We start from the raw sequence: 23,521 nt of genomic DNA on the forward strand, positions 1-23,521 counted from the left end.
GCCTCTGCCCTACCCTGGGCAGCAGCATGGCTCCTGCGCAGCTGAAGGAGGACAAGTTGTTTGCTGGGCTAAGCTTAGCCCGGATCAGCCCTGTCATGAGGTTCCTTTTGGGGGTCGTCGAGGGCCTGAGGCACAGCCACAGCTTTTCTGGCGTCAGCCCTGACTCTCTGAAGCTATGAAAAAGGGGCAAGTGCCAAAGCTGGTACAAAATCGTGGTACTTAAATTACTCTTGCAAAAAAAGAGCATCTTGGAGTACTTCACGTAACTTGGCTCTCTCTCAAATGGACATATAAGGGATGTATTCACAGCCCATATAGTAGGTGATAAATGGTGGTAAAAGGAAATCCTTGCTACACATCCTTCCATTTGTAAGTGGCCATTGTAGCCAGAGTCCAAAGAGCAACAACCCCATTTTCTCTAATGAAAAGAAACGCTTTTATTTCTCCCTCCCAATCTCTCAGTACAAACCCCTACCTCTGAATATTGCATGTCTGTCACCTTAGCATAGTGTTTTCTTTCTCTAATATACTTTGTTCTACAGAAAAGGTGCTACTGTTACCAGTTGCATGTCAAAGCAGCATGTCATGAAAGCAGTTGCATCATTAGACTTAAACAGGTGAGGAAGTGTTCAGGGTTAGTGGCAGCTCAGCTCAAGCCTGTTCCTTACTGGCAGCTCTGGTTCAGACCATTCCCATTATACAACAGTTATTTTTTTACCAGTCGCTTGACACAGCTGACTGAAAGCAAACTTTCTTTTCAGCCAAACAAAAGAGGTGCCATGCTGCACAGTTGTTCCTCTATTCTGCCTCAATTAGTGAGAGTCATTAAAAAGTTAATGAAGTGAAATGCACACTGCTAGAGTGGGTGATGGCAGGCACTCAGCCCTCTGCATTAAAGAGAAAACAACCCCTCCCCCATCCCACCAATGTTCTTTCTAACACCACGAGATGACATCATCTTGTGAGAATTAAAAACTTCTCTGGTATTACAAAACAACGGAATTTTATTTCAGCAGAACTAAAAAAATCATATCTTTATCTACATTGTAGTAAAAACATTTATGTTTTTCCTTCATATATTCATCAACACGTTGCAACCAAAGCAGGACACGGGCAAAAGGGGATGGCAGGAGGTGCGAGTACTGCCAGCAGAAGAATGCTGGCTGGGTCACCATCCCCAGCTCTGCCCTGGCTGAGGGAAGATACCCATCACAGAGCACTTCACGCATCAGGGAAGATGCGCCTAAACACAAGTTTTCTCCTCCTCCCAGTAAGTGTGGCAGAGGTCATTTGCGAGTGAGGGCTGCAGCCGGCGGCAGCAGGTAACCTGTTTCCAAAATGTGGCTGTCGAACATGAAAGATTACTATTTTGGGACACCTTTTACAAGAATGTTTATTCATATTAAAGCAACTCATAAATGCTTTTTATACACGTGTGCCTGGAAAAGACAGTACGGAACAACTCAAAAAGAGAAAAGGCTGTGAGAACAATCCTCACTGAAGTCTGCGGTAACTTTTACAGAGTTCGTGGTCCCTAATATCTCCCCAGCCTCCATTTTTCACGTGAGGGGAAAGGGGAGCCATGGAGTACCTTTTACTGACACTCATTGTTTCAGGAAACAGGTACTGTTGGTTGCTGTTCAAGAGAGAGTCGATTTTGGCACTCTGGGTGGATGGTCTGCAGGATTTCTTGTGGTGCATGCCACAATCCCCCGTGTGAAAAATCCTGGGGATCTCAGGAACCAGCACTTTCCAGAACTTTGGAAGACAAGAGACAGTCAAGTGCTGCAGAGTCCAGTCCCAGTTGTAGTCATCGTAGGTGCAGAAGGCATCTGTGCACTCGATGAGCTTCTGGTAGGTGTCTCTGCTGAAGGCCATGCCCATGTTGTGCTCGGTGGACTTCCATGTCTTCATCTCCACTTTGTCGGCTCGGCCGGCGAAGCCACCGCGGATAGGGCTGTAGGTGCCCAGGGAGACGATCTGGCACTCGGGGCACTCCCGCTCGCGCAGGGCCCAGAGCTTTTTGAGGACGTGGTAAAAGTCGGGTGCTAGATAGTGGTCCTCTTCCAGGAAGAGGACTGGCCCAGTGTGCTCCCGCAGCGCCCGTACCCGCTCCCAGACGAAGTGCAGCTTCCACCACCAGTGGTGCTTGGTCTGGGAGAAGCGAGCTTCGCGGTAGTGCCCGAAGGAGTCAGGGTACTCGGCGTTGATGCAGCCCAGGCGCAGGGCTGCCGCCTTGCCCACGTCACGGGGGCAGTCGCGGGGGTCGTGGCCAGGGAACTCGCGGGGGTAGAGCTGGATGCTGAAGGGGAAGAATATCTGCAGGACAGGGCAGAAGTCCACGCGTGCCGCCAGCCGGTTCAGCTCTTCAGCCCACAGGTCGTGGCTCAGCACCAGCAGCACGTTCTCCACGCCCGCCGCCCGCCGCAGCGACTCCAGGAGCAACCGCAGGTGCTCGGCTCGATCGTGCACCTGCACCACCAGCACCACGTCCGCCGCGGCGGCCCGCGCCGGGAAGCGCCCGGCGTTCCGCACCGGCTGGTCGAAGTTCAGCCGGTAAACGAGCGAGCGGTAACTCAGCGTCCCGTTCTCGGTGAGCAGCGGCAGTGCCAGCGATGCAGCCGAGACGTTAGCGGCGGGGCGGCGCGGCGGCGGCTCGCTGACCCGCGGCGGCTCCCCGGTGGTACCGGTACCGCCCCGCTGCTGCTGCCGCCTCCGCCCGCCGCCGGCGGTCCCCCACAGCGCCAGCGCGCACACCGTCAGCGCCAGCGCCAGCAGCAACACCTTGCGCTTATAGATCCGCAGCCGCATCCTTCCCGGCGGCGGCGGCCGCCGCTCCCCGCCGCCCTCCCGCCGCCGCCGCCGCCGCCGCCGCTCCCGCAGGCAGCGCGCGCGCGCTGCCGCCACCCCACGCGCACACGTCGCCGCACGCCATAGGCCGCCGGCGTCGCCGCAGCTGCCGCTCTATTGGCCGCCAGCGCCGTCAGTCGCGGCCGCTTCCGCCGGCGGGGGCCGCGCAGCTGCTGCCCGCCATGAGCGCGACCGGCGGGGCTGCGCTGTGATTGGCCAGTCGTAATTGGGGGTCAGTAATTAGGCAAAGCGTGTGGTGGCTGGAGGGCTGGGGGAAGAAAATCCCCTTGTGTTTGCGGGAATGCGATCAAATAACTCTGGAATTGCAAGGGCAGGACAGGAAAATCCTGGATTTGCAAGAATAACGTAAGATAAAATAATTCCTGCTTTGCAAGGAAAATACGCAAGAAAATCGTTCTAGAAGCGCAAGAATAAGATGAGAAATGATTCCAGGATTGCACGAATAAGCGAAAGTCGCCTTAGAGTTGAATAATAAAGTAAGATCATTCTAGAATGGTGAGGATGAGACAAATTAAGTCTACAATTACAAGAACAGATTTATTCCTGCTTTGCAAGAATAATACATGGGACGGAAATCTAGAATTGCAAGAACACTACACAATAATGCTACAGTTACAAGAATAACACATAATCATCCTGGAACTGCCAGAATGTATTGAGGACAACCAGTCTAGAATATGAAAAACGATCTATAAGATGACAATAATTCTAAAATTACAAGAACATCTGTACTAAAACAATTCCACAACTCCAAACAATGGCAAGACTTACTCCTGCCATTCTGTACGTTGTACCCTGGTCCCTCTCCTCCACAGGCACAGGCCAGTTCTGAAGGTTGGTGACCATTTCACACCACATGTCCCAGCGCGGGTGCTCCCTGAGGGTCACGTACCTCCTTGTGGCACCAAACAGCTGTTGTCAGGAGGCTGCTGCCGCCTCCTCCTGTGCCCAGTGGCACCAAAACCTGCCCGTGTGGTGGTTGCTTATTTCTCAGTCTGGTTGAACATCAACGCTTCTGTAATTTTAGGTATTTCTTGCCCCAAGAAGGCAGCCACCTCCTGCTCCTCAGGGCTGGATTTAACATCTTGTACAGCTGTGGGTAAAACTCCAGCAACCGGAACGCTGTCCCACTGGGATAACAATTTCCCTATCACACAGGCAGCATATGGATAAACACATTTAAGATCACAAAGCACTTGGATAATGCAGAGTGGCAGCAGCACTGCAAAAGCAGACCAATTAAAGAACGATTCAAGGTTTTAATTGCGTTTAAGAGCATCTCACATTAGACTGCGTCCTATGTGAAAGCTACCACTTGCTTCAGTCTGATGAGACTACGCTCTGCAGTACTCAACACTGACATGTCCAAGGCAAAAAACAAACTTCATGGGCATAAGAGAAGGGCCTGGAGCAACGCTCCTGTTTAGCACACATTTTTAATGATGGTTTCACAGCTTGATCTTTGCTGACCACAGGTGAGCTCTGCGTAACTCGGCAAGTTTCTCCTCCTCACCCAGCACAACTGGTGGTTTTCAAGTGAGGCATTGAGAGCTCCTTGAAAGAGAGGGACTGGGCTCTGCATCAAAGCTGGTTTGATTCCGTCAGGTCACTTTGCTGCAAACAGGAAACACCATGTAAACGGTTCGACAGAGCTCCCCACAAGTATGATAAATGAGGTAGAAGAGTTTCATAGAACAAATCTGCACAGACCCACTTGCTCTGTAAGAAGCCCTAAACATAGCACTGGGGCATGCACACACCTGTTTGTGGTATCAGAGGACAGAAATGTGCCTGTCTCTTGTCATCTACAACAGAACCCATGCCTGCAGGTTGGCCTTTTCCCAGTGCAACGAGAAGCGAGCTGAAGAAGTTCTGAGACCCCACAGCTATCTTGCTGTCGGGCAGGGCAAACTGCTGGAGAAGATGCTCCTGGAGGGAGTGATTTCTGCTTTGGCTTTTCCTAACTCTTGGATCTTGGCTCCTTCGCCACCTCCTAGCTAGCTGACAGCCGGCAGAGCGCAGGCACGGAGTGCTGCAGCAGCCCCCCCCGGCTGCTCATATCCTCTGCAGCCAGCAAGCCACAAACCCCAACTCACCTGGCACCTCACTGCCTCTGGGGTGAAGCTGTGGAGTTCACCCAACTGAGACAAACGCTTTGCACCCCGCAGAGAGCCTGTTCATGGGGATTGCGAGACACTGAGAACATGAAGTTGGTTGGAACCAAGGGAACCTGGGGTATTTGTAGAGCCTTCTGCTTGGCTGCACAAGACTTCCCTTTTCTTCACCTTTTGATGGAAAGCGGGAAAGCAGCAGTTTAGAAAGCTCTGCTTTTGACTCTGGCAAATGGTGGAGGAGCCAATGGTGGAGATGGCCGGATCACAGTGTGCTGGGGATGTTGCCACATTGCTAGAAGGTGCTTTGGTACCAGCACAACCATGGCTGTGTAAGAACCTTTGCAGAACAGGGCTCCAGTGCACCACCACCCTCTCAGTCGGGTGCGTCTGCCACTGTAGTTTCAGAGGACTAAGAGAAGCCAAGCCAGTTTTGGGGGTGACTGGCTTCAGAGACAATGGCAGCCAGCATACTGATATGAGACTTAAACCATCAGTGCAGCAAAGTATTCCCATCCAAAAGCCCTTTCCCACAGTTCAGTTTCCTTTTCACCCCAAGGGAGGTTGCACTCTTCACACTGGCCTTGAACCCCCCCACTGCGTTCTCCTCCCAGCACTGAGGGACTTGGATGGGGCTTGGCAGCCTTCCCCTTGCCTGCCTTGAGCTGTGAAGTGTGGATTCCTCCTCTGCCCAGCTCAGCTCAGCTGGCTGCCTGGGCAGCCACTCGACCATCGATATCCACATATCTGCAGCTGCCATTCCTGAGGAGTCCCAGAGGAGACCAAATTTCTGTGTCTACTCCACTTCCCTCCTCTTAATCATGCACCCCACCTAAAAGGTATTTTTCCAAATGAGTAATCTTTAGGCTGCTGCAATCAGGACAAGATCTCTCTCCCTTTACAACAGCATTAGCATATGACTAAAGCTTCCTATGGGTAGCTCTGCAGTGCTTTCAAGAGCAGTGTTGAGGTAAACACTTGGCCTCCTCCTTCACAAGTTCTCTGTGGTTGAGGAGCAATATGTAAGGAATGATTCATCTGTATCATCCCATAGTTGCTTAAAAGTTGCCATTTCACAAATACTGTATAAAAAGAACACAGTCAAGTTGTTTTGACATTTGCAGACAGCTTTAACAACACTCAATATTTCTAGAATAAAGGTTGCTTTTCCTCAGGAAAACATCTCTTGGCCTAGTCAGAGCAGATCCCTTCAGTAAGCGTGCTCCAGTGTTTATTTCTGTTGTGAATCATAGAATAGTTAGGGTTGGAAAGGACCTTAAGATCATCTAGTTCCAACTCCCCTGCCATGGGCAGGGACACCACACAATAAACCATATCACTCAAGACTCTGTCCAACCTGGCCTTGAACACTGCCAGGGATGGAGCATTCACAGCTTCTTTGGGCAGCCTGTGCCAGTGTCTCACCACCCTCAGTAAAGAACTTCTTCCTTATATCTAACCTAAACCTTCCCTGTTTAAGTTTGAACCTGTAACCCCTTGTCCTTCTTAGATGAGGAGAGTTTGAAACTGATGATATTCAGAACATGGATGGAGGTTGTACTCACACAGGAGATGTTAAATGATGCCTGCAAGCCAGCGCTTTCTTCCAGAGCCTGCTGCTGCCCTTCAGGTGGCTCCTCACACTGTACATGGCATTTAGCCATGCCTTGAAGCCAAGTCTAGATCAGTTCTGCAATGAGTAACAACAGGTGTCTTGTTTTCCCATGGAAACTACAAATAATTCCCACAGCAGTGTACTTACCTATGACCCTGAGGGATGCAAATGTAATTCACTCCTGGGCAGTCGATACTGCCTCAAAAATAAACAGTGTGACGTGCTCCCTCCAAGCCATTGTGTGTTACAGGCATGTGATGCCTAAAGATATTTCAAGGGAGTTCTGTTCCACGCTGTGTCAATATACAAGCCACGGAGCACTGACAAGACATGAAATAAGGGTATGTGGATACTCTCATGCCTTTCGGTATCTTCACCAGGAGAAAGGCCAGCAGCTAATCCGTAGAATACACTGAATGAAAAACTCATTAGAGAAACCACAATTCATGTGTACATAGAAGGGTTGCAAAATTTAATAAGTTGACTCAGTGAACAATTCAACAATCTTTAAAACATAAGAGTTAAGAAAAAAAGTTTAGGTGACACATTTAGAAAAAGACATTTCTTGTATTACAAAGAGATAAAATGAAAACCATTTGCTCTGGTAAAAAACAGTGATGCTGGTCCCTGCTTGAAGTGAGAATGCAGTAACGGAACTCTTAAAAAAGAAGCACCCTGAATTACATGACCAGTTTTGAACTGCTCACACCATAATCTCTTCTCATAGCAGCCTACCAAGTTGCTCTACAGTAAACAAGTTGGGAAAGGTACAGTCCAGTGATAAAGTCATCTTATGTCAGCAGAATTCAGAGCCTCGAGTGTAAGTAAAGCAATCTGATACAAGCTCACCTTCCTTCTAGCAACAAGAAACCACTTAATTCACGAAACAAAGAAAACTGTCATTCATGATACTCCAAACAAAGTCACAGTAATAGGAAACAAGAAAAAAAAAAATAAGCAAAATACATTCTAAGGAAGGTTCATTCAGGCTAAGCACCACTTTTTATTCCAACCAAAGGGAGATTCTAGTAGTGGAGGAACAGTTGGGCCACCAGCCCAGACAGACAGTGCCCCCTTGCTGCAGGGCTGACATCTGCTGTTGGCAGCAAATATCCTATGACAGCACGTGTGGGTAACAAGCAGGTAAGAGTTTCAGGCTCCTCTGTCACTGGACAGAACGCCAGGCAGAGCTTTTGTGCCCAATAATGTTCACCCGTTACTCTGGAGGTACCTATCCAGGAACTGGGAATAGCAGTTTAGAGAACAGAAGTAGCAGATGATGGGTGCTTCTGTACCTCCCATGTTATCCACAAGGACCACAGTGTGAGCTACATGGTGGAGATTCATGGTCACTGTGATCTGAATGAAGCTGCTCAGACAGGCACTTCCACACTGGCATGTTTTAGCCACTTCCAGATCTTCACAAAGGTGAGAAGGAAGGAGATGACAACCATAAGGGATTCTGTTGAACAAGATAAAAAGTGTGAATTCACTACAAAATTAACCAATGTCACTTAAACACAGTGACACACCATATGCACCAGTTGGAAGAAACCCTATTCCGAGATCAGAGACAAGGCAAGTCTGAAATTCTGCCACTTGCGATATTGGACTTGTTAGGAATTAAACACCACTTTCCAAGGCAGACACTTTTAGTGACTGTTTTTAACATGCAACCATGTTACGGACTAACCCCTAAGTACCAAGGACCTGAACTCCAGAAGATGCTGCAACAAGAAGTAGGGAGCTCACACAAATTGTAACAGGCAGAATCACAGTGATATAGAATTAGAGAATTAAAAAAAATTAATAATAATGAGACAATTGGGCATATCTCTCTGCTCTTCCCTCATGCTAGCCAGGAAGATCGCTGTGTTTCATCCTGGCCTGACAAAGCACCCATGATTTACTCCTCACTCTCTAACATGAGGAAGTGGTAGTAGCATAAAAACACTGGATCTATAGGAAACAGGAGCCTTTTTGCAGTAGTACTACCTTGCAGGCAATAAATTAAGGTTCTTTTGATACACCACTCTTTTTGTCCACCATGTCAATAATGACATCCAGAGACAGGAACAATTGCTTCTTTTTAAATTCACAGCAGAGTGGCATTGTGTTTGGGGTGCAAACTGAATGTTTTCCCTGAAGTACTCCATCAAGTTAACTTCAGTGTGGGTATCACCAGTGCCCAGCTGTCACTCCAGATTCACTCCATAGGTCTCACTGACTCACATCCCGACTACACCTACGTATTCCCAACTCTTTCTATATACCATCATTCACACAGCTAAGACTCCTGTGGGAATTTTTTTCACCACCTCTATTTCAGGACACCCTTTTTTCCGGTCAGGAAAAGCATAATCACACCTGATACTTGCCCAGAATGCCACTAGGAAGATTGATGTCCCAACATTTGCTTTTGCATCTTCCCTCCGTTTTCTTCTTTCTCAAGGTTTTTATAGCCCAAGATCACTCCTGTTTGACATTCTTTGTTAATTTTCACAGCCAGTGAATGTCAGACAGAATGCCTATTGCTCACTTGTTAGACCTTTCTATTTTCTTTTCCATTTAAGATAATAAGAAGCACTCTGACCAACGCTGTCTCATAATAATAATCAGAGACCCGTAGACAAGGGGAGTGCTTCCATTGCGCCTTGTCTCACTGAGACTCCTGGAGCAGAAAGCCTTTCTTGTCCTGTGTGGTGCCGTTTTCTTCAAGCCTCCGGCATGGGGGCCAGGAACTGGGGTTATGCCTTAAGTATTCTGGCAACGTAACTGAGCATCAAAATTTGTCTGGTGTAGACTGATTATATTCTCTAGGAAAAAAAAAAACCAACCAAAATACCACAAACATGATAGATTATTTCTATCAAAATCACTGCAATTTATATAAAGTTGGGAAAGGAGACACGTGGAGCTTAATTATTTTAATAACATCAGCAAGGTCAGAAAGTTATGAACCAGAACATTTGGTTGCTCATTTCCAGGGTGTGCCCTGCATGCCTGTGGATGTCTTTAGCACAGACTTCCAAGTAATTAACCAGGCTTATGGGGCGCTGCCCACTCCCAAGGGAGGAATGAGCACAGAATGTAGATTAGGAACCCCTTAGGTCTGTGTCTCAGCCCCTTTCTGTACCCATGACACTTTTCCATCTTGCTCCTTTTCCACGCAGAGGAGGGTGGGAGTAGCAGTGGCTGGTATGGGAAGGATCAGTGGCAGCATGCAGGCAGAGCTATGTGAGTGGTGTGGGGGAAGGTGAGAAAGCTGATAAGGAAGAACAGCCTAGCAAAGACAGTGTTTACTTGGTGAAATAAGATTTTTTAAATTACCTCAGAACTGGGCTTCTCTACCCGAGACAGAACACCCTCACTCCCACACCAAAGGAAATTAACTGCTTAAGGAAAACCTACGGTAGGGAGAAGCCTGCAGTTGCTAATGCTGACTTCACCATAATATTTGCCCTCTGTGAAGCCACCTCACTGTACCTTTCTAACCCTGCTCAGCTTGTGGAAGGTCCCATCTCCAGCAGGGGAAGACCAATCCGTGGCTACAACTAGGAGCTGTATAGGTAGATTACCTTTTGCCAACACACAATTTTCACAGAGGAAGAGACAGCAACAGGCTAACAAGTAGCACGCAGTTTTAATGTGAGCACAAGATGAAAAGCAACCATGTCTGAAAGCAATTCCGAAGCTAGAGCCCAACACAAAACATGATCGGTGCCACAAAATCCACTGTAACGTAAGTTCCTCAATACTAAATGCCAGAAGTGGTTCAGGGTTGTAGATCTGATTCTTTTTTACCATAGTTGGGCAAGCATATTCTGTTACAGTACTCCATTTTGTGGATAAAACCATTTCAACCTGTACGTTTCTCTAAATGCTTCCACATCACCAATTTCCTGTGTTATCCTGTATAACAAAGGGATGATTTTGCAAGTGGAATTCAAAGCAGCTTTAATCTTACGATTTTTAATAGGTGAAGAGCAATAAGGGCAATAGCCACTGACTGGGACAACAACAATAAAAAAACCCTAAAACCCAAACAAGCCAGGAAAGTTTAGACTCAACAGGTTTGAAACAGCATAGGTGCAATATGTACCCATCATGCTACTCTTACCTGTAATTTATGGTCGCTCTTGCAGCAAATTCTAATAAAGTCAATGGTATTTGCAATTGTATGTTGGGAACAAGTGGGCTGGGCTGTTCAAAAGGATTTCCAAAGAGATCCAGGCTCTCAAGACAGAGTTTCCTAAAATCACTGGGCAGGAAAGGAAGTTTGTTTCGAGCTGCTGCCAGAAAGCGTAGATGATCTAACTGGCCAATCTTGAACGGCAGCCTAATCAACTCATTGTCATCCAGCTTCAAATTCACGAGTTCTCGCAGCTGGCAGAACTGAATTGGAAGTGCTTTGATTTTGTTTTGGCTCAGGTCCAAGAACTGAAGAGATTTCTGAAGGGTGGAGTTGCACAGAGCCCCACTGAATGACTCCAGGTGATTGTCGTGCAAAATAAGCTCCTGAAGACAGGTCAGGTCACCAATAGTAGCTGGCAGCTGCTTAATATGATTATGACTTAGGTCTAGTTTTCGGAGTTTCTTCAAGGAAAGCACACGCATGTCAATACGAGCCAGTTTGCAGTACGAGGCTTGGAGGTGTTCAAGGGAATAAGGGAAGTTTCTGGTGAGAGGGTAGTCCCTTCTTGAAGTTATGATCATTTTTGTCTTAGGTTTTTCAACTTCTGAGTTCTTTGCTGGTACCAAAGTTGACAGAGGGAGAGCTTCTGTGTTGGTCCCTTGGTGAGCCAGTCTCACAGCTGAAAGGAAATTCTTTAAATTGCTGGCATTTGCCTGCAGGAAAACACAAATGAGGAATTAAAAGTTCATTATTCTTGTGCTCATTTGAACTAACACTTTCTGAACTATTCTGTACATGGATCAGGGGCTACTAACTCAGCAGGGCAACGAAATGGGAAAGGGAAACAAGTCGGGCTTATTAGGTTGACGTGCTGTTTTCAGTATTTAAGAACAAATGGCATGCAATTTGAATGGAAAGTTATGACCTTTCTGAATAATCTAGATCAAGCAAACTGTGCCGCATTACTCAGAAAAGAAACAAAGCACTGAATTCACAGCTGAAAATAAAGTACAGAACAAACACCTGACACGCTGCGATCTTCCTAACCTGCAACATGATAAAGGGACAGTTTACAGAAACACATGCAGGGCAATCTGAGATCTAAAACTTGAGTTGATAATCCTGAAAGTTGCTAGGAAGGAAAAGGATGGAAGCTGATGTTAAATGCAACAGACAGAAAGCTTCAAGGCAGGTTAGATAAATGCCTCTGGTCACACAGAGCTCTGGTTTGTTGTACCAGAATCAAAGGATAATTACTTGCAGTCCTTCTGCAAAAACTGACCAATTTTGCTTTAGCTGGGATTTAATACAATGACAATTAAGACAGTTAAATTAATGGAGTATCAGATGAATTTTAAATAAAAGTCAAGAAAGCTGTGCTACATTTGTTGTACTGATATAATTAACTTTCATGAACAGAAAGGTGACCAAATATTTCTCTCTAGATTTGCCAGCAAGTCTCTTCTCAAGCTGATGTGCAGCTGACAGACAATAAGCTATAAAGTGAATTCTACAATAAAAAGCACAATACGTCCATGCAAGTAAAAGTCATCTCCTATTGCAGGAAAGAACAAACTTGGAGTTTTGGCATGGCTCAGGGTTGAGAGGTTTGCACTCTGTAACCTCGCTGTAACTTACCCAAATCTGTAACTTACCCAAACCTTTTCTTTCTGCACCTGAAAGAAAATTTTAGTCTGAAGTGTATTTGATGATACTAAATTATAGAGAACTATCTTATATAACATGCTAGAAGCACCTAGCACAACAGAGCAATCATCTTGGAGACTTCTGGATGTTAATGCGACATAAAGACAATAATGGTCAAACATATCTGACTGCACCAGTACCCTAAAATGATTGTTTTACTGAAACAACCCATGCACATCTGTCATGGTTTAAGCCTTTTTGGGGGAGGGAAGAAGGAAGGGAGTGAGTGAGCAGCAGCATGGTTCAGAGTTACTGTCTGGGCTTAAACCACAACAACATCTATTCGCTTTAACTCCTGATGTGATACCCTCCAGAAATGGGGAAGTTGCACATCAAAAACCTTTGTATCCAAGACCACCAACATTCATTATCTCAGTCATTCTGGATAAATTAGCCTCAGAATGGTACCCTAACTACAGGCAAATGTGTCATATTCCTGAGCGTAATAAGAAGCTAACTGAAATTGGAGAAAAAGTCCTCCAGATCCGTAAAATCAAGTGAAATAAATAACTATACATTAAAATGAAGTTACAGGCAATATTTCTTTGCTCTCAAAGCATGACGCATGACAGATACCTCTATCAAATTTTCTCCACGATACTTCACAAAGATAATATTGTACCTGTAAAGATGCTGTTGAGAAACCCTGAATTCGTTGAAAAAATACCAAGGTACTTGTAAGAAAAAAAAAAACAAACCAAACCCAAAGAACTAGTTGGAACTGCTCAGGATGCAATTTTCTGCCACAAGTCTGAAGTGTCAACCACAGAAAGAAGTTAATCTGTGCTGATGCCTTACAGGTCTCGTTTCAGAGCTAAATGCGTAATGACAAGGCAATCAAGAGATTACATAGATTTCAGACCTTGTGTGCAATGCAGCAGGCACAGGCCTGCTGAAGAGAAAAAATCCAACACAATGGCTTTTTTTTTGCTCCAGGGTTGAATGCTCCAGACCAACATTTCTCAACTTAATTTCTTATGTGGCCAAGTGCAACGAATTGCACCACCTGGCAAAATACAGGGTGGGATTTTGTATGCTAGTAGTTGCACACAACTGGGATAGTCATACCTTCATACCTGAAATCTCTTTCTTACCAGGACTTTGTCTGTCTTTGAGAGTTGAGAAGTCTTCATGTAATGAAATCATAGAATAGTTAGGGTTGGAAAGGACCTTAAGATCATCTAGTTCCAACCCCCCTGCCATGGGCAGGGACACCTCACACTAAACCATGTCACCCAAGGCTCTGTCCAACCTGGCCTTGAACACCACCAGGGATGGAGCATTCACAGCTTCCCTTTGCAGCCCATTCTGGTGCCTCACCACCCTAACAGGAAAGAACTTCTTCCTTATATCCAATCTAAATTTCCCCTGTTTAAGTTTTAATCTGTTACCCCTTGTCCTATCACTACAGTCCCTAATGAAGAGTCCCCCCCCAGCATCCCTATAGGCCCCCCTTCAGATACTGGAAGGCTGCTATGAGGTCTCCACACAGCCTTCTCTTCTCCAGGCTGAACAGCCCCAACTTTCTCAGCCTAAAATAATAAAAATAGCAGAAACACCACAGAAAACTTATCAAGTATCTTTAACTGTGTTTCTGAATTTGGAGGACTTAAGGGGAATGCATAGTTTCACTTGTTTTGGAAGAATTCAGTGGATCTGTTCCTGGAGCTTGACAGTATCAAGTTCCTGACACTGTCAGTAACTGGACAGTACCAGGTTAAAATAAGGAGCAAGGATGATCCTAACTCCCGTTTCATTAGATCACCATCCTCATATTAGGAAGAACTTCAGGTATCTAAACTAAATCTCCCCTCTGACAGTTTAAAGCCATCCCCCCCCCCCCCCCCGTCCTATCCCAACAGGCCCTTGCAAAAAGTCCCTCTCCAGCTTTCTTGTTGGCCCTTTTAGGTACTGGAAGCTGCTCTAAGATCTCCCAGAAACCTTCCCTTCTCCAGGCTGAACAACCATATTTCTTCTTAATACAATTATCAATAAATTCTGTTTCCCTTGCTCTCCCCACCCATTTGATCAGCCATAAAGCAAGCTCTCTAGGCTTCACTCCATGGCTACACCTCCATGGAACATAATTTGAGCTCACAGAGCAACAGAGCGTGCTGAGATATCTGTAGGCAGATATCTTAATTTCAGGTCTGAAAACAGTGCTAAATACCCCCCACATTACAGCTATTTAATCAAGAAGAAAATTGCCAGCAGCCTTTAAATACCTAATATGGTACTAAAAAGGAGAATTATAAATTGTATTAATTCACTATGTTGCTCAAGCAGACCTTGCAGCCTGCCCTGAGTTCCACCTCACTCCAGAAAGACTGTTGTCGGTGCTGGTGCAGTTTAAGCACACCTTGTGCATTTCTCCTTAGAAGGCATTCTGCCTGTGAAGAAATAAGCTTCACCACTCATGATTACAGCTGCTCAGTCTGTACATCACTGAAATTATTAAAGGACCTCCTACAGGCCAAAGGATCATGTCTACAACAGAAAGTCAAACTAATTTTCCAAACAAGCAATCAATATTATTTGCTTTTATTTACATATCCTAACTGAGGTTTTAGAAAAGCTCTCCCACTTTCCTCTGCTACAAGGCAACAGAAGTTTACTGGAACAGGCACAGGAAAAAAAGCTTAACTACATGAAAACTTAATGTTAATATAAATACAGGATTTTTTTTTTGTGAGCTTAGTATTATTAAAAACACTTTACAGCTTCCAAATAGACAATGAAGTGTAAATAAATACACTGGTGAGTTCTACTACCAGCTAAACGTTTAGGTGAGATGGTGCATGTACTGCTGATCCATATCATGTGTGTCTCCAGCTTTGACACTGCTTGTCTGCTAATACAAGAGTATTCTCCTTTTTTCTTTTTCATTAGAAAAGCTGTAAACAGTAACTTAAAAAAAAAAAAAAATGGAATATACATTTAAGTAGCAAGATAGTGTATCAGAGAGATGAAAAGAGTTGTTTCTCTCTAAACAAGCAATAAAGAATAATGTGAAAAATGGACTTTTCCCCCGAGGGAGCAAGAGGGAGAATCAGAAAGTAGCCCAGCAAAGGAGCTGGGCTCAGCCTTCCTAGCACAAAATGAGTGAGCTCACTCATTTTCCCTTTTTGCTGTTCCTACTGAGGGCATAGAAAGCCAAGCTCCTTCATGCTGCTTCGTTTACATCCATGCCAGTTGTGGCAGGTCAGAGACGACTGTTTAACTCGCTGTGTGGAATCTGTCGGACGGACCCCAGGCAGAGAGGTCTGGGGACCCTCCCCCGAGCCACCTCCACACGGTTTCTAGCACGGGCACGGCATCGATTCCCCGCCGGCGTCCCGGGCCCTCACACCCACCTTGCTGAGGCAGACGTCCACGGCGGGCTCCCGGAGGCGCACGGTGGCCTTGCCCTCCTCCACAAACCGGGTGAAGAACCGCTCGATGTTCTCCTGCAACTACGAGGCACAGCGGGCGTTCAGCAGCCGCGGCAGGACGAGGGTCGAGAGGGCCCGCCCCGCCCTCCTGTCCAGTCCCCCCACAGCCGCAGTTCTCACCTTGTAGCGAGCACCGACCCGGTCCCGCGCCGTGCACACCATGAGGTAAACGCCGCCGCCCTGCGCCCGTCCGGGCGGGCGGCCGAGCGAGAGGAGCGCCCTGGTGCCGCGGCCACGACCCCGCAGCCCGCAGGTGGGCAGGAGCCGGCTGACCACCTCCACCTCGCACTGCAGCCGCATCACCGCCCGCCCCGCCGCCGACCAACAGCCCGCTCAGGGGCGGGCGGGCCGCGCCGCGCCACTCGGGGGCCTTCAGCACTGCCGCGCACAGGCGCCCGCCGCAATGCCTGGCTCCCGTGATCCCGCCCTCTCTCCGCCGCCAGCCAGGGGCCGCAGGGCCGCCCGGCGGAAGAGCTCGCGGGGCGGGAAGGGAAGAGCGGGCGGTGTTACCAGCGGTACGGGCAGCGCGGGCAGCCCGAGTAGCCCGAGTGAGGGGCCCTCAACGAGGAGCTCTGTGGCAGCGCCCCCTGGAGGAGGTCGGCTCGACACGGCGGGAAGGGTCGAGGAACGGCGGGTGTGAGGGGAACGTGGGGGAGCTGAGGGGACTGCGAGGGTGAGGGGACACGGGGGAGCTCCAGCGCCACACAGCTAAATCTTTTGGGCAATTTCTACAGTTGTATGGAATGGAGGCATACAAGTTTTACAAGGAATCCTTCTGTGTTTGTTAGTGAAGGTACTGGCTCTCCCAATGCTCCCTCTGACTTTCTGCCTGGTACAGTGTCAGCAGAAATGGCCACCAGCGATAAAGCATCTCCTCTGGACCCCTGTCCCCAGCATGGCTGGGCTGGAGTGGCTGAAGGGGGCTTTGCTGCTAGAATTGGCTTAGGTAGCACCACTAGGAATGAGTTGTGGGCATTCAGAAACCAAGCTTGGGTAAAAAGCCGTGTTCACCCACTGCAAGGTACTGTTGCCGTGTGTTTGACTGAGATGCCAGTGACACGCTGTGAGGCCCTATGAAAAACTAATTGCCAAAATAACAGGGAAAAATTCAATAAAAAAAAATTGACAAAAGAATTCGCAATGTGAAAGTGGTGTGGTAGAGGGAAGGTTGGGAGTGTCCTGTTATAAAGCAGCCTTCCAGTACCTAAAGGGGCTGAAAGGAAAAGCTGGAGAGGGGCTTTTGACAAGGGCATGTAGGAAGGGAGCAAGGGGGAATGGCTTTAAACTGACAGAGGTAAATTTAGATCAGGTATTAGTAAGAAACTCTTCCCTTTGAGAGTGATAAGGCACTGACATGGGTTGCTCAAGAAGCTGTGGCTGCCCCATCCCTGGCAGTGTTCAAGGCCAGGTTGGATGGGGCTTGGAGCAACCTGGTCTAGTGAAATGTGTCCCTGCCTGTGGCAGGAGAGTTGTAATGAGACTAGATGGCCTCTAAGGTCCTTTCCAACCCAGGCCATTCTGTGATGCTATAATCTCTGACAGTGAAATGGCAGCACATGGGAAAAATTGCTCTGGGATGGGGTATAGTAGAAACTGGGACAATACCGCTGAATTTGAGAGAACTCCTGGCTCGAAGGCACCAGGTGGAAACTAACCTGCATGCATGGGGCAGGCTGTTTCCTACAGGGTGGCAGCAGGCAAGGACAAGGTGAGTGAGAACAGCAGCAGTGTGGTCTCACCTGGTCCCCTGCCCAACAGCGTCAGTTCTCACTGCGGTAGCCAGCATTGGGGAAACAAAATAAAATCCATAAATCCTTTCAGTACTGGTTTCCTACAGTTATTTTGTTTAAGGACAAGGCTTAAGGTTTTAAACTTGCTTTGTCCTTTTTAGGAACTATTTTTACTGGCATCAGAGCGCACAAACACAGAACGCCGCTGTGCTGGGCCGCCAGCAGGGGGCGGTGCGCGCAGATGCCGTGGTGTTCCAGCAGGAGGCGATAACGTGTCAGGTCCTCTAGTGTTGAAAAGGTGATACCGCGGTGCTTCAGCAGGAGGTGGTGTGTGTCGGGTCCTTGTGTGCCGGCGCTGCAGCAGGAGGCGGTGTGTGGCGGGTCTGTGTGCCATGTCAGGGGCTAAAGGCGGTACCGCGGTGCTCCGGTAGGAGGCGGTGTGTGCTGGGTCCCGTGGTGTTGGAAAGGCGGTGTGCCGGCGTGCCAGTACGGGGTGGTGTGTGTCGGATTTTTGCGTGCTTGTGCTGCAGCAGGAGGCGGTGTGTGTCGGGTCCGTGTGTGTCGGGTCCGTGTGTGCCGGCGCGCCAGCAGGAGGCGGTGTGTGTCGGGTCCTTGCGTGCCGTCGGGGGCAAAATGCGGTTCGTCGCCGGTTCCTGAGGAGGCGGTGCGTGTGTCAAAAGGAACCCGCGTCTCTCTGTGTTGCCCAGGCTACGCTGCAGTGGCTATTCACAGGCGCGATCCCGCTACTGACCGGCACGGGAGCTTTGACCTGCTCCGTCTCCGACCTGGGCCGGTTCACCCCTCCTTAGTCAACCTGGTGTGCCCCAGCTCCCCGGGGCTCACCATATTGATGCCGGCCTTAGCGCGGACGCCCGCTCGGCATAGCGCACTGCAGCCCAGAACTCCTGGGCTCAAGTGATCCGGCGGGCTCAGCCTCCCGAGTAGCTGGGACTACAGGCGCGCGCCACCACGCCCGGCGCTTCTCAGAGCCGCGCTGCCTCCCCTAGACCCGCCACAGAGTGACGTCAGGCACGGAGGGCGGGGAAGCGGGCGCGCCGCGGTGCAGGGCGGGACTCCGGGCAGGGGTGGTCAGCGTGTGCGAGGGCCGCCATCTTTCTTTCCACGGAAGGAGCACGGCAGCAGTATGGGGCACCAGCAGCTCTACTGGAGCCACCCCAGGAAGTTCGGTCAGGGCTCCCGCTCCTGGTCAGTATGCACCCCGGAGGCTCTCCAGGGGGCTGTTGGGCCTCCTGGGGCCTTATAGGCCTCCTGTGGTAGTTCTCTCACTCTATCTCTCCTTTCCTTCTTACTGCTCGCCGCCATTACGCCCCCCGACCGGCCTTGCTCTCTTGTCCCCTCATAGCCGCGTGTGCTCCAACCGCCACGGCCTCATTCGCAAGTACGGGCTGAATATGTGCCGGCAGTGCTTCCGCCAGTACGCCAAGGACATCGGGTTTATCAAGGTAAGCGCGGGCAGCGAGGGCACCTCTCCTGTGAGGAATGTCTGAGAGAGGTGGAGTGGTTAAGCCTGGAGAAGGCTCCAGGGAGACCTTAGAGCAGCCTTTTAGTTCTTAAAAAGGGCCTGTAAGAAACACGAGGCACTTTTTAGCAGGGCCTGTTGTGATAGGGCAAGAGTAATGGTTTTAGACTAAAAGAGGAGAGATTCAGGCTGGGTGTGAGGAAGAAATCTTTTACAAAGAGGGTGTTGAAATACTGGCACCGGTTTCCCAGAGAGGTCGTGGCCATGCCATCAAGGCCAAGCTGTATATTTTTTGTGGACAAGCTGATCTAGCTGAAGGTATCCCTGATAACTGCAGGGGGCTTGGGCTGCATGAGTTTATGTCATGGTTTAGATTAGACCCAGTCAGTAACTCAGCAAGACGTAGCTGCTTGCACACATCTCCCCCCAGTTCAGGCAGAATGGGGAGGAGAATTGAAAGAATGTAAACCCCTTGGGTTGAGGTAAGAACAGTTTAATAACTAAAAATGTGGTAATAGGGGATGCTAATAATAGTAGGAAATGAGAAAAAATGAAAACTCAGAAAATGCAAGTGATACATCGTACAACTGCTTAGCATCTGCTGACTGACTTGAGCAGCGATCGGTCCCTTCTGGGTAACTCCCTCTCGTTTATATACTGGGAATGACCTGCTGTGGTATGGAATGCCCCTTTGGCTGGTTTGGGTCTGGTTTAAAATCACTGTGATAGCTGAAATCAGGACACTTTTGAAGGTCCCTTCCAACCCAGACTGTTCTATGATTGAGCAGGAAGGTTGTGTGTACTCTCTTCCACTGACTCATCTTGCCTTTCTCACTGTCTTGCAGCTGGACTGAGCACCAGGAGGATGAAGCTGTGACCAGAAGCTCCCAGGGCTTCCCTGGGCCTCCCTGACACATCTGCAGCATCTTGGCACAGCTCTAATCAATAAATAGTCTTTCCACCTGACTGATGCATGTATGCCTTTGTAAAGGTTCTGATGGCTATGGGGCTTCTAATCCCTTACAGTGGCCCTTTGGGGGGGGGGGGGTTGGTGCTGCCGTGGGGACAGGTCTAAAGGAGCCTGCCATGCTGTCCTCAGTTACCTACACAAACCTGGGTGGTCTTAAGAGTGCTGATGCTCATGTGATGCCCCTGAGTCTTCAGGCTTGTGAGCAGTGCAGTAGAATGTTCCTGTTAAAATGGTAGGCATGAATGGCTTATGTAGAAACAGGTGTTGCAGCATGTTTGTTGTGCAGAGCTCAAGCTCTATACGCAAGCCTGCTTTGCTTGTTGAGAGGTTTATTGCTTCAGTGTGTTGGGAAAGTTAAAATTGATATCAGGTATGGGGGATTAATGTGGTTGGAGCCACATCTCCCTTCCATTTCAGATGGAAAGAGGACCTCATTTCCTGAGGTCTCCAGCCACTTAAAAGTTGTGGTGTAATAGGTCTGAAGAGAGTTGGGTTTAAAAAAAAACACCAGTGTGCCAGAAGCCTGGAGTTGGGCTTTCCTTTTCTGTCCACGGGGATTAGAAGTGTCAGGGTGCTGTCCTGCTGCTGAGGCTTGTCACTGTGTGAGATCACTGACTAGATGAATATTCCAGTGATTTCTGGAATGGCAAATGGGCTGGTCCCTTCCACCCTGTGTGCTCTGGATCTCATTTGGGAATTCCTAATTGCTTTTTTTTGTCTCAGTGGTTACTGAGTTAAACTGAACAATGGTGGTGAGGAGGTAATAGGGGGAAACTCAGGTACTGGCCCAGAGGCTGGAGAATTTATTCTGAGGTGGTAAAGTCTTCCTCATGATGCAGAGAGCACCGTCCCCTCGTCCTTGTTGAGCACCCAGATGAACTGAAGTGTGTGGATCCTGTTGTTTCTGTGGTAAATTAGTTCCTGTTGGCATGAGCTCACCACTGAGCTAGCAGGAAGGCAGGCAGGCCTCACACCACAGCTTTGGGCCTTCAGTGAGCTGTAGTGTCAAACTTCCTGTGAGGAACCTTGGCACATGCAGCTGCCTGGTTATGTAGGAGTGGGGTCAGGAAGGCTAGGGCACAGCTGAAGCTGAACTTTGGAAAGGATGCAAAGAATAATAAGGGCTTCTGCAAGTGTGTCAGCCAGAAACAGTTTTTTTAGTTTAAAAGAGGGTTGATTAAGGCTAGATGTAAGGGAGAAATATTTTACCATGAGGGTGGTGAACAACTTGACACAGGTTGCCCAGAGAGGTGATCCATGCTTCATCCCTGGAAATATTCAAGGTCAGACTGGACAGAGCTCTGAGCAACCTGATCTCATTGATGCTGGGATGCTGGGCAGGGGGCTTGGTCTAGATGACCTTTAAAGTCTCTTCCAACCCGAACTATTCTGTGATCTGTGTGTTGTTTTTATCCTAAGAGCTGCTACCATGGCTTCATTGCAATTGCAAACTCACAGCCAACTACAGGGAAGGAACAGGAAGTCCTGGGACACTAAATATGATCAATTCATAGTTCAAGCCCGATACAAAGATTCAGAGATAGCTATGGTGATGTCTTGCTCAGAGGATTTCCATCTTCCCATTGCCTTGGGCAAATTCTGCAAGAGTTTCTACATTCTAGCAATGCACCAGTTCTCACAAAGCCATGCAGACTGTTGTGGTGTGCCTGTGGTAGTCTGGGAGGATGACAGTAAGCAAGCAGTTCCTCTTGGAACCAAAGGCAGCCCGGGGTAGCTCAAAGGGATGCAGATCTGGGGTTGCCAGAGGAGCTCTGGCTGGTGCTAACACAGGTTTGGTACTGGCCTGGGAAAGAGTCAGCTTTGCTGCTGCTGGAGGATGTTGTTGGGCTTCTCACTCTTTGAATAAGAAATGGTTAAATCTCTGGTTCCTATCTGGAAACTCCTCAGTGTAAAGGTAAGCTTCTACACTAAATAAATACTACTAAAAAGATTCAGTTCCTCTAGCAATTGTTTTTAGTTCTTTTCTCCAGTTTCCACTGATGTACACAGAGAGGTGAATTCTCGGGGTGTGTTTGGCTTCAGCGTGGTTCTGAGTGACTTTCACTGAGGAAGCATAAGTCTTTTGTTATTAAGTATTATCTGAAATTATGCTACAGTCAGAAAGATCTGTTAGTTTTGCTGCTGGTTGCTCCTGATCCCCGGCAGAGAATGCAGAGCTGTGATGAAAAGCTGGTCTCAGCAGCTGATGTGAATGGCCATGAATGCTGCTGGGAGGCCGCAGAGGTAGAGGAGCTGGTGGCACTCGGTTAAACTGTTGTGTGGGCACAGCATACTGACACCAGGGAGAAACCAGATGAGTTGCACCAAGGGTTAGTGTTAAAGATGGTTTCTAACATCTGAAACTGGTAAGGAGTCATGCTTCCTCTTACTGTGAAAGATGCTTCTCATTTTTACTCACACTCTTCAGATACCTTGTGATAACTGACTGTAGTGTAAAATTTCACTGAAATGCAGAATCAGCAAAGATGTAAAATGGGAGGGGAGGTTCTTTGCAGTTCTGTCCTGAGTTCAGCAGTAGCAGTCATTTTTTCTCCTCCTTAGTAGCTGGTGCAGTGCTGTGTTTTTTACTTTCAGCCTGGGAATAGAGCTGATAACACCGATGTTTTTAGTTGCTGCTCAGTAATGCTTACTCTGACCAAGGACTTTGTGAGTCTCATGCTCTGCCAGGGAGGAGGGGAAGTCGGGAGGAAGCAGAGACAGGACACCTGACCCAAGCTAGCCAAAGAGGTATTCCATACCACAGCACGTCATGCCCAGGATGTAACTGAGAGTTACCTGGAAGGGTGAGATCACTGTGGGGTTGGACTAGGTATTGGTCGGTGCTCAGTTGTACTGGGTATTATCAGTCGGCAGGTGGTATTGTATTCTCTTCCCTTGTTATTTCCTTTATTATTATTGGTGGTAGCAGTAGTGATTTGTGTTATACCTTAGTTACTGGACTGTTCTTATCTCAGGCCGTGGGAGTTACAGTCTTTCGATTCTCCTCCCTATCCCTCCGGGAGTGGGGGGAAGAAAAGGAGGGGGAGTGAGAGGGAGACTGCGTGGCTGATTAATGGCCGACTGGGTTTAAACCACAACAAGCTCCCACTGCTGGAGTCTGCACAGAGCTGTGTTCAACTTGGCCTCCTACTACCCACAGCTGTGCTTGTGGCACTTCCTAATAGGAAATGTCTGTGTTCCTGTCACCACTCATGTCTTGGTGACAGGAGGATGCCCCCATGCTGGATAGCAGCCTAAGATGTTGGAAATTAGCAGCAATGTTAGAATTATTTGGATACTTGGAGCTACAAGACGCATTCAAGTCTGGTAGTGAGCTGTGGATATCTGTCCCCCTTTCTGGAGCAAAGCTGCTTTCTGATGGTAAAATGGCTTTGGAGGCACCTTCTTTCTCGGCCCTATGTGCGTGTTGTTGTCTGGCAGGGAGCTGTGCTGCTCTAAAGTAGCTGAGGA

At 48.3% G+C, this 23,521-nt stretch overlaps 3 protein-coding genes across 3 annotated transcripts; 1 reads left to right on the forward strand and 2 right to left on the reverse strand.

Annotated features, from left to right (window-relative positions):
* Positions 1–986: 986 nt before the first annotated feature.
* MGAT2 (alpha-1,6-mannosyl-glycoprotein 2-beta-N-acetylglucosaminyltransferase) lies at positions 987–2,878 on the reverse strand. The gene has a single exon (XM_057403834.1). The coding sequence runs from the start codon at positions 2,809–2,811 to the stop codon at positions 1,495–1,497; it is 1,317 nt and encodes a 438-aa protein (XP_057259817.1). The 5' UTR covers positions 2,812–2,878; the 3' UTR covers positions 987–1,494.
* A 4,174-nt stretch (positions 2,879–7,052) lies between these two features.
* On the reverse strand, positions 7,053–16,381 carry LRR1 (leucine rich repeat protein 1). The gene is made up of 4 exons (XM_057403835.1): positions 15,991–16,381; positions 15,793–15,891; positions 10,718–11,445; positions 7,053–8,059 (listed from the first exon to the last, which is right to left on the reverse strand). Exons 1-4 carry the CDS (start codon positions 16,168–16,170, stop codon positions 7,807–7,809), a joined length of 1,260 nt encoding a protein of 419 aa, XP_057259818.1. The 5' UTR covers positions 16,171–16,381; the 3' UTR covers positions 7,053–7,806.
* Positions 16,382–18,648: 2,267 nt separating this feature from the next.
* Positions 18,649–20,046, forward strand: RPS29 (ribosomal protein S29). Its single transcript, XM_057403836.1, has 3 exons — positions 18,649–18,806; positions 18,964–19,063; positions 19,926–20,046. Exons 1-3 carry the CDS (start codon positions 18,745–18,747, stop codon positions 19,932–19,934), a joined length of 171 nt encoding a protein of 56 aa, XP_057259819.1. The 5' UTR covers positions 18,649–18,744; the 3' UTR covers positions 19,935–20,046.
* The last annotated feature ends 3,475 nt before the right edge of the window (positions 20,047–23,521 follow it).

Source organism: Pezoporus wallicus, unplaced genomic scaffold, assembly GCF_028554395.1.
Source record: "Pezoporus wallicus isolate ANWC-B61680 ecotype Strahan unplaced genomic scaffold, APGP_CSIRO_Pwel_v1 contig_7227, whole genome shotgun sequence".
NCBI lineage: Eukaryota > Metazoa > Chordata > Aves > Psittaciformes > Psittacidae > Pezoporus > Pezoporus wallicus.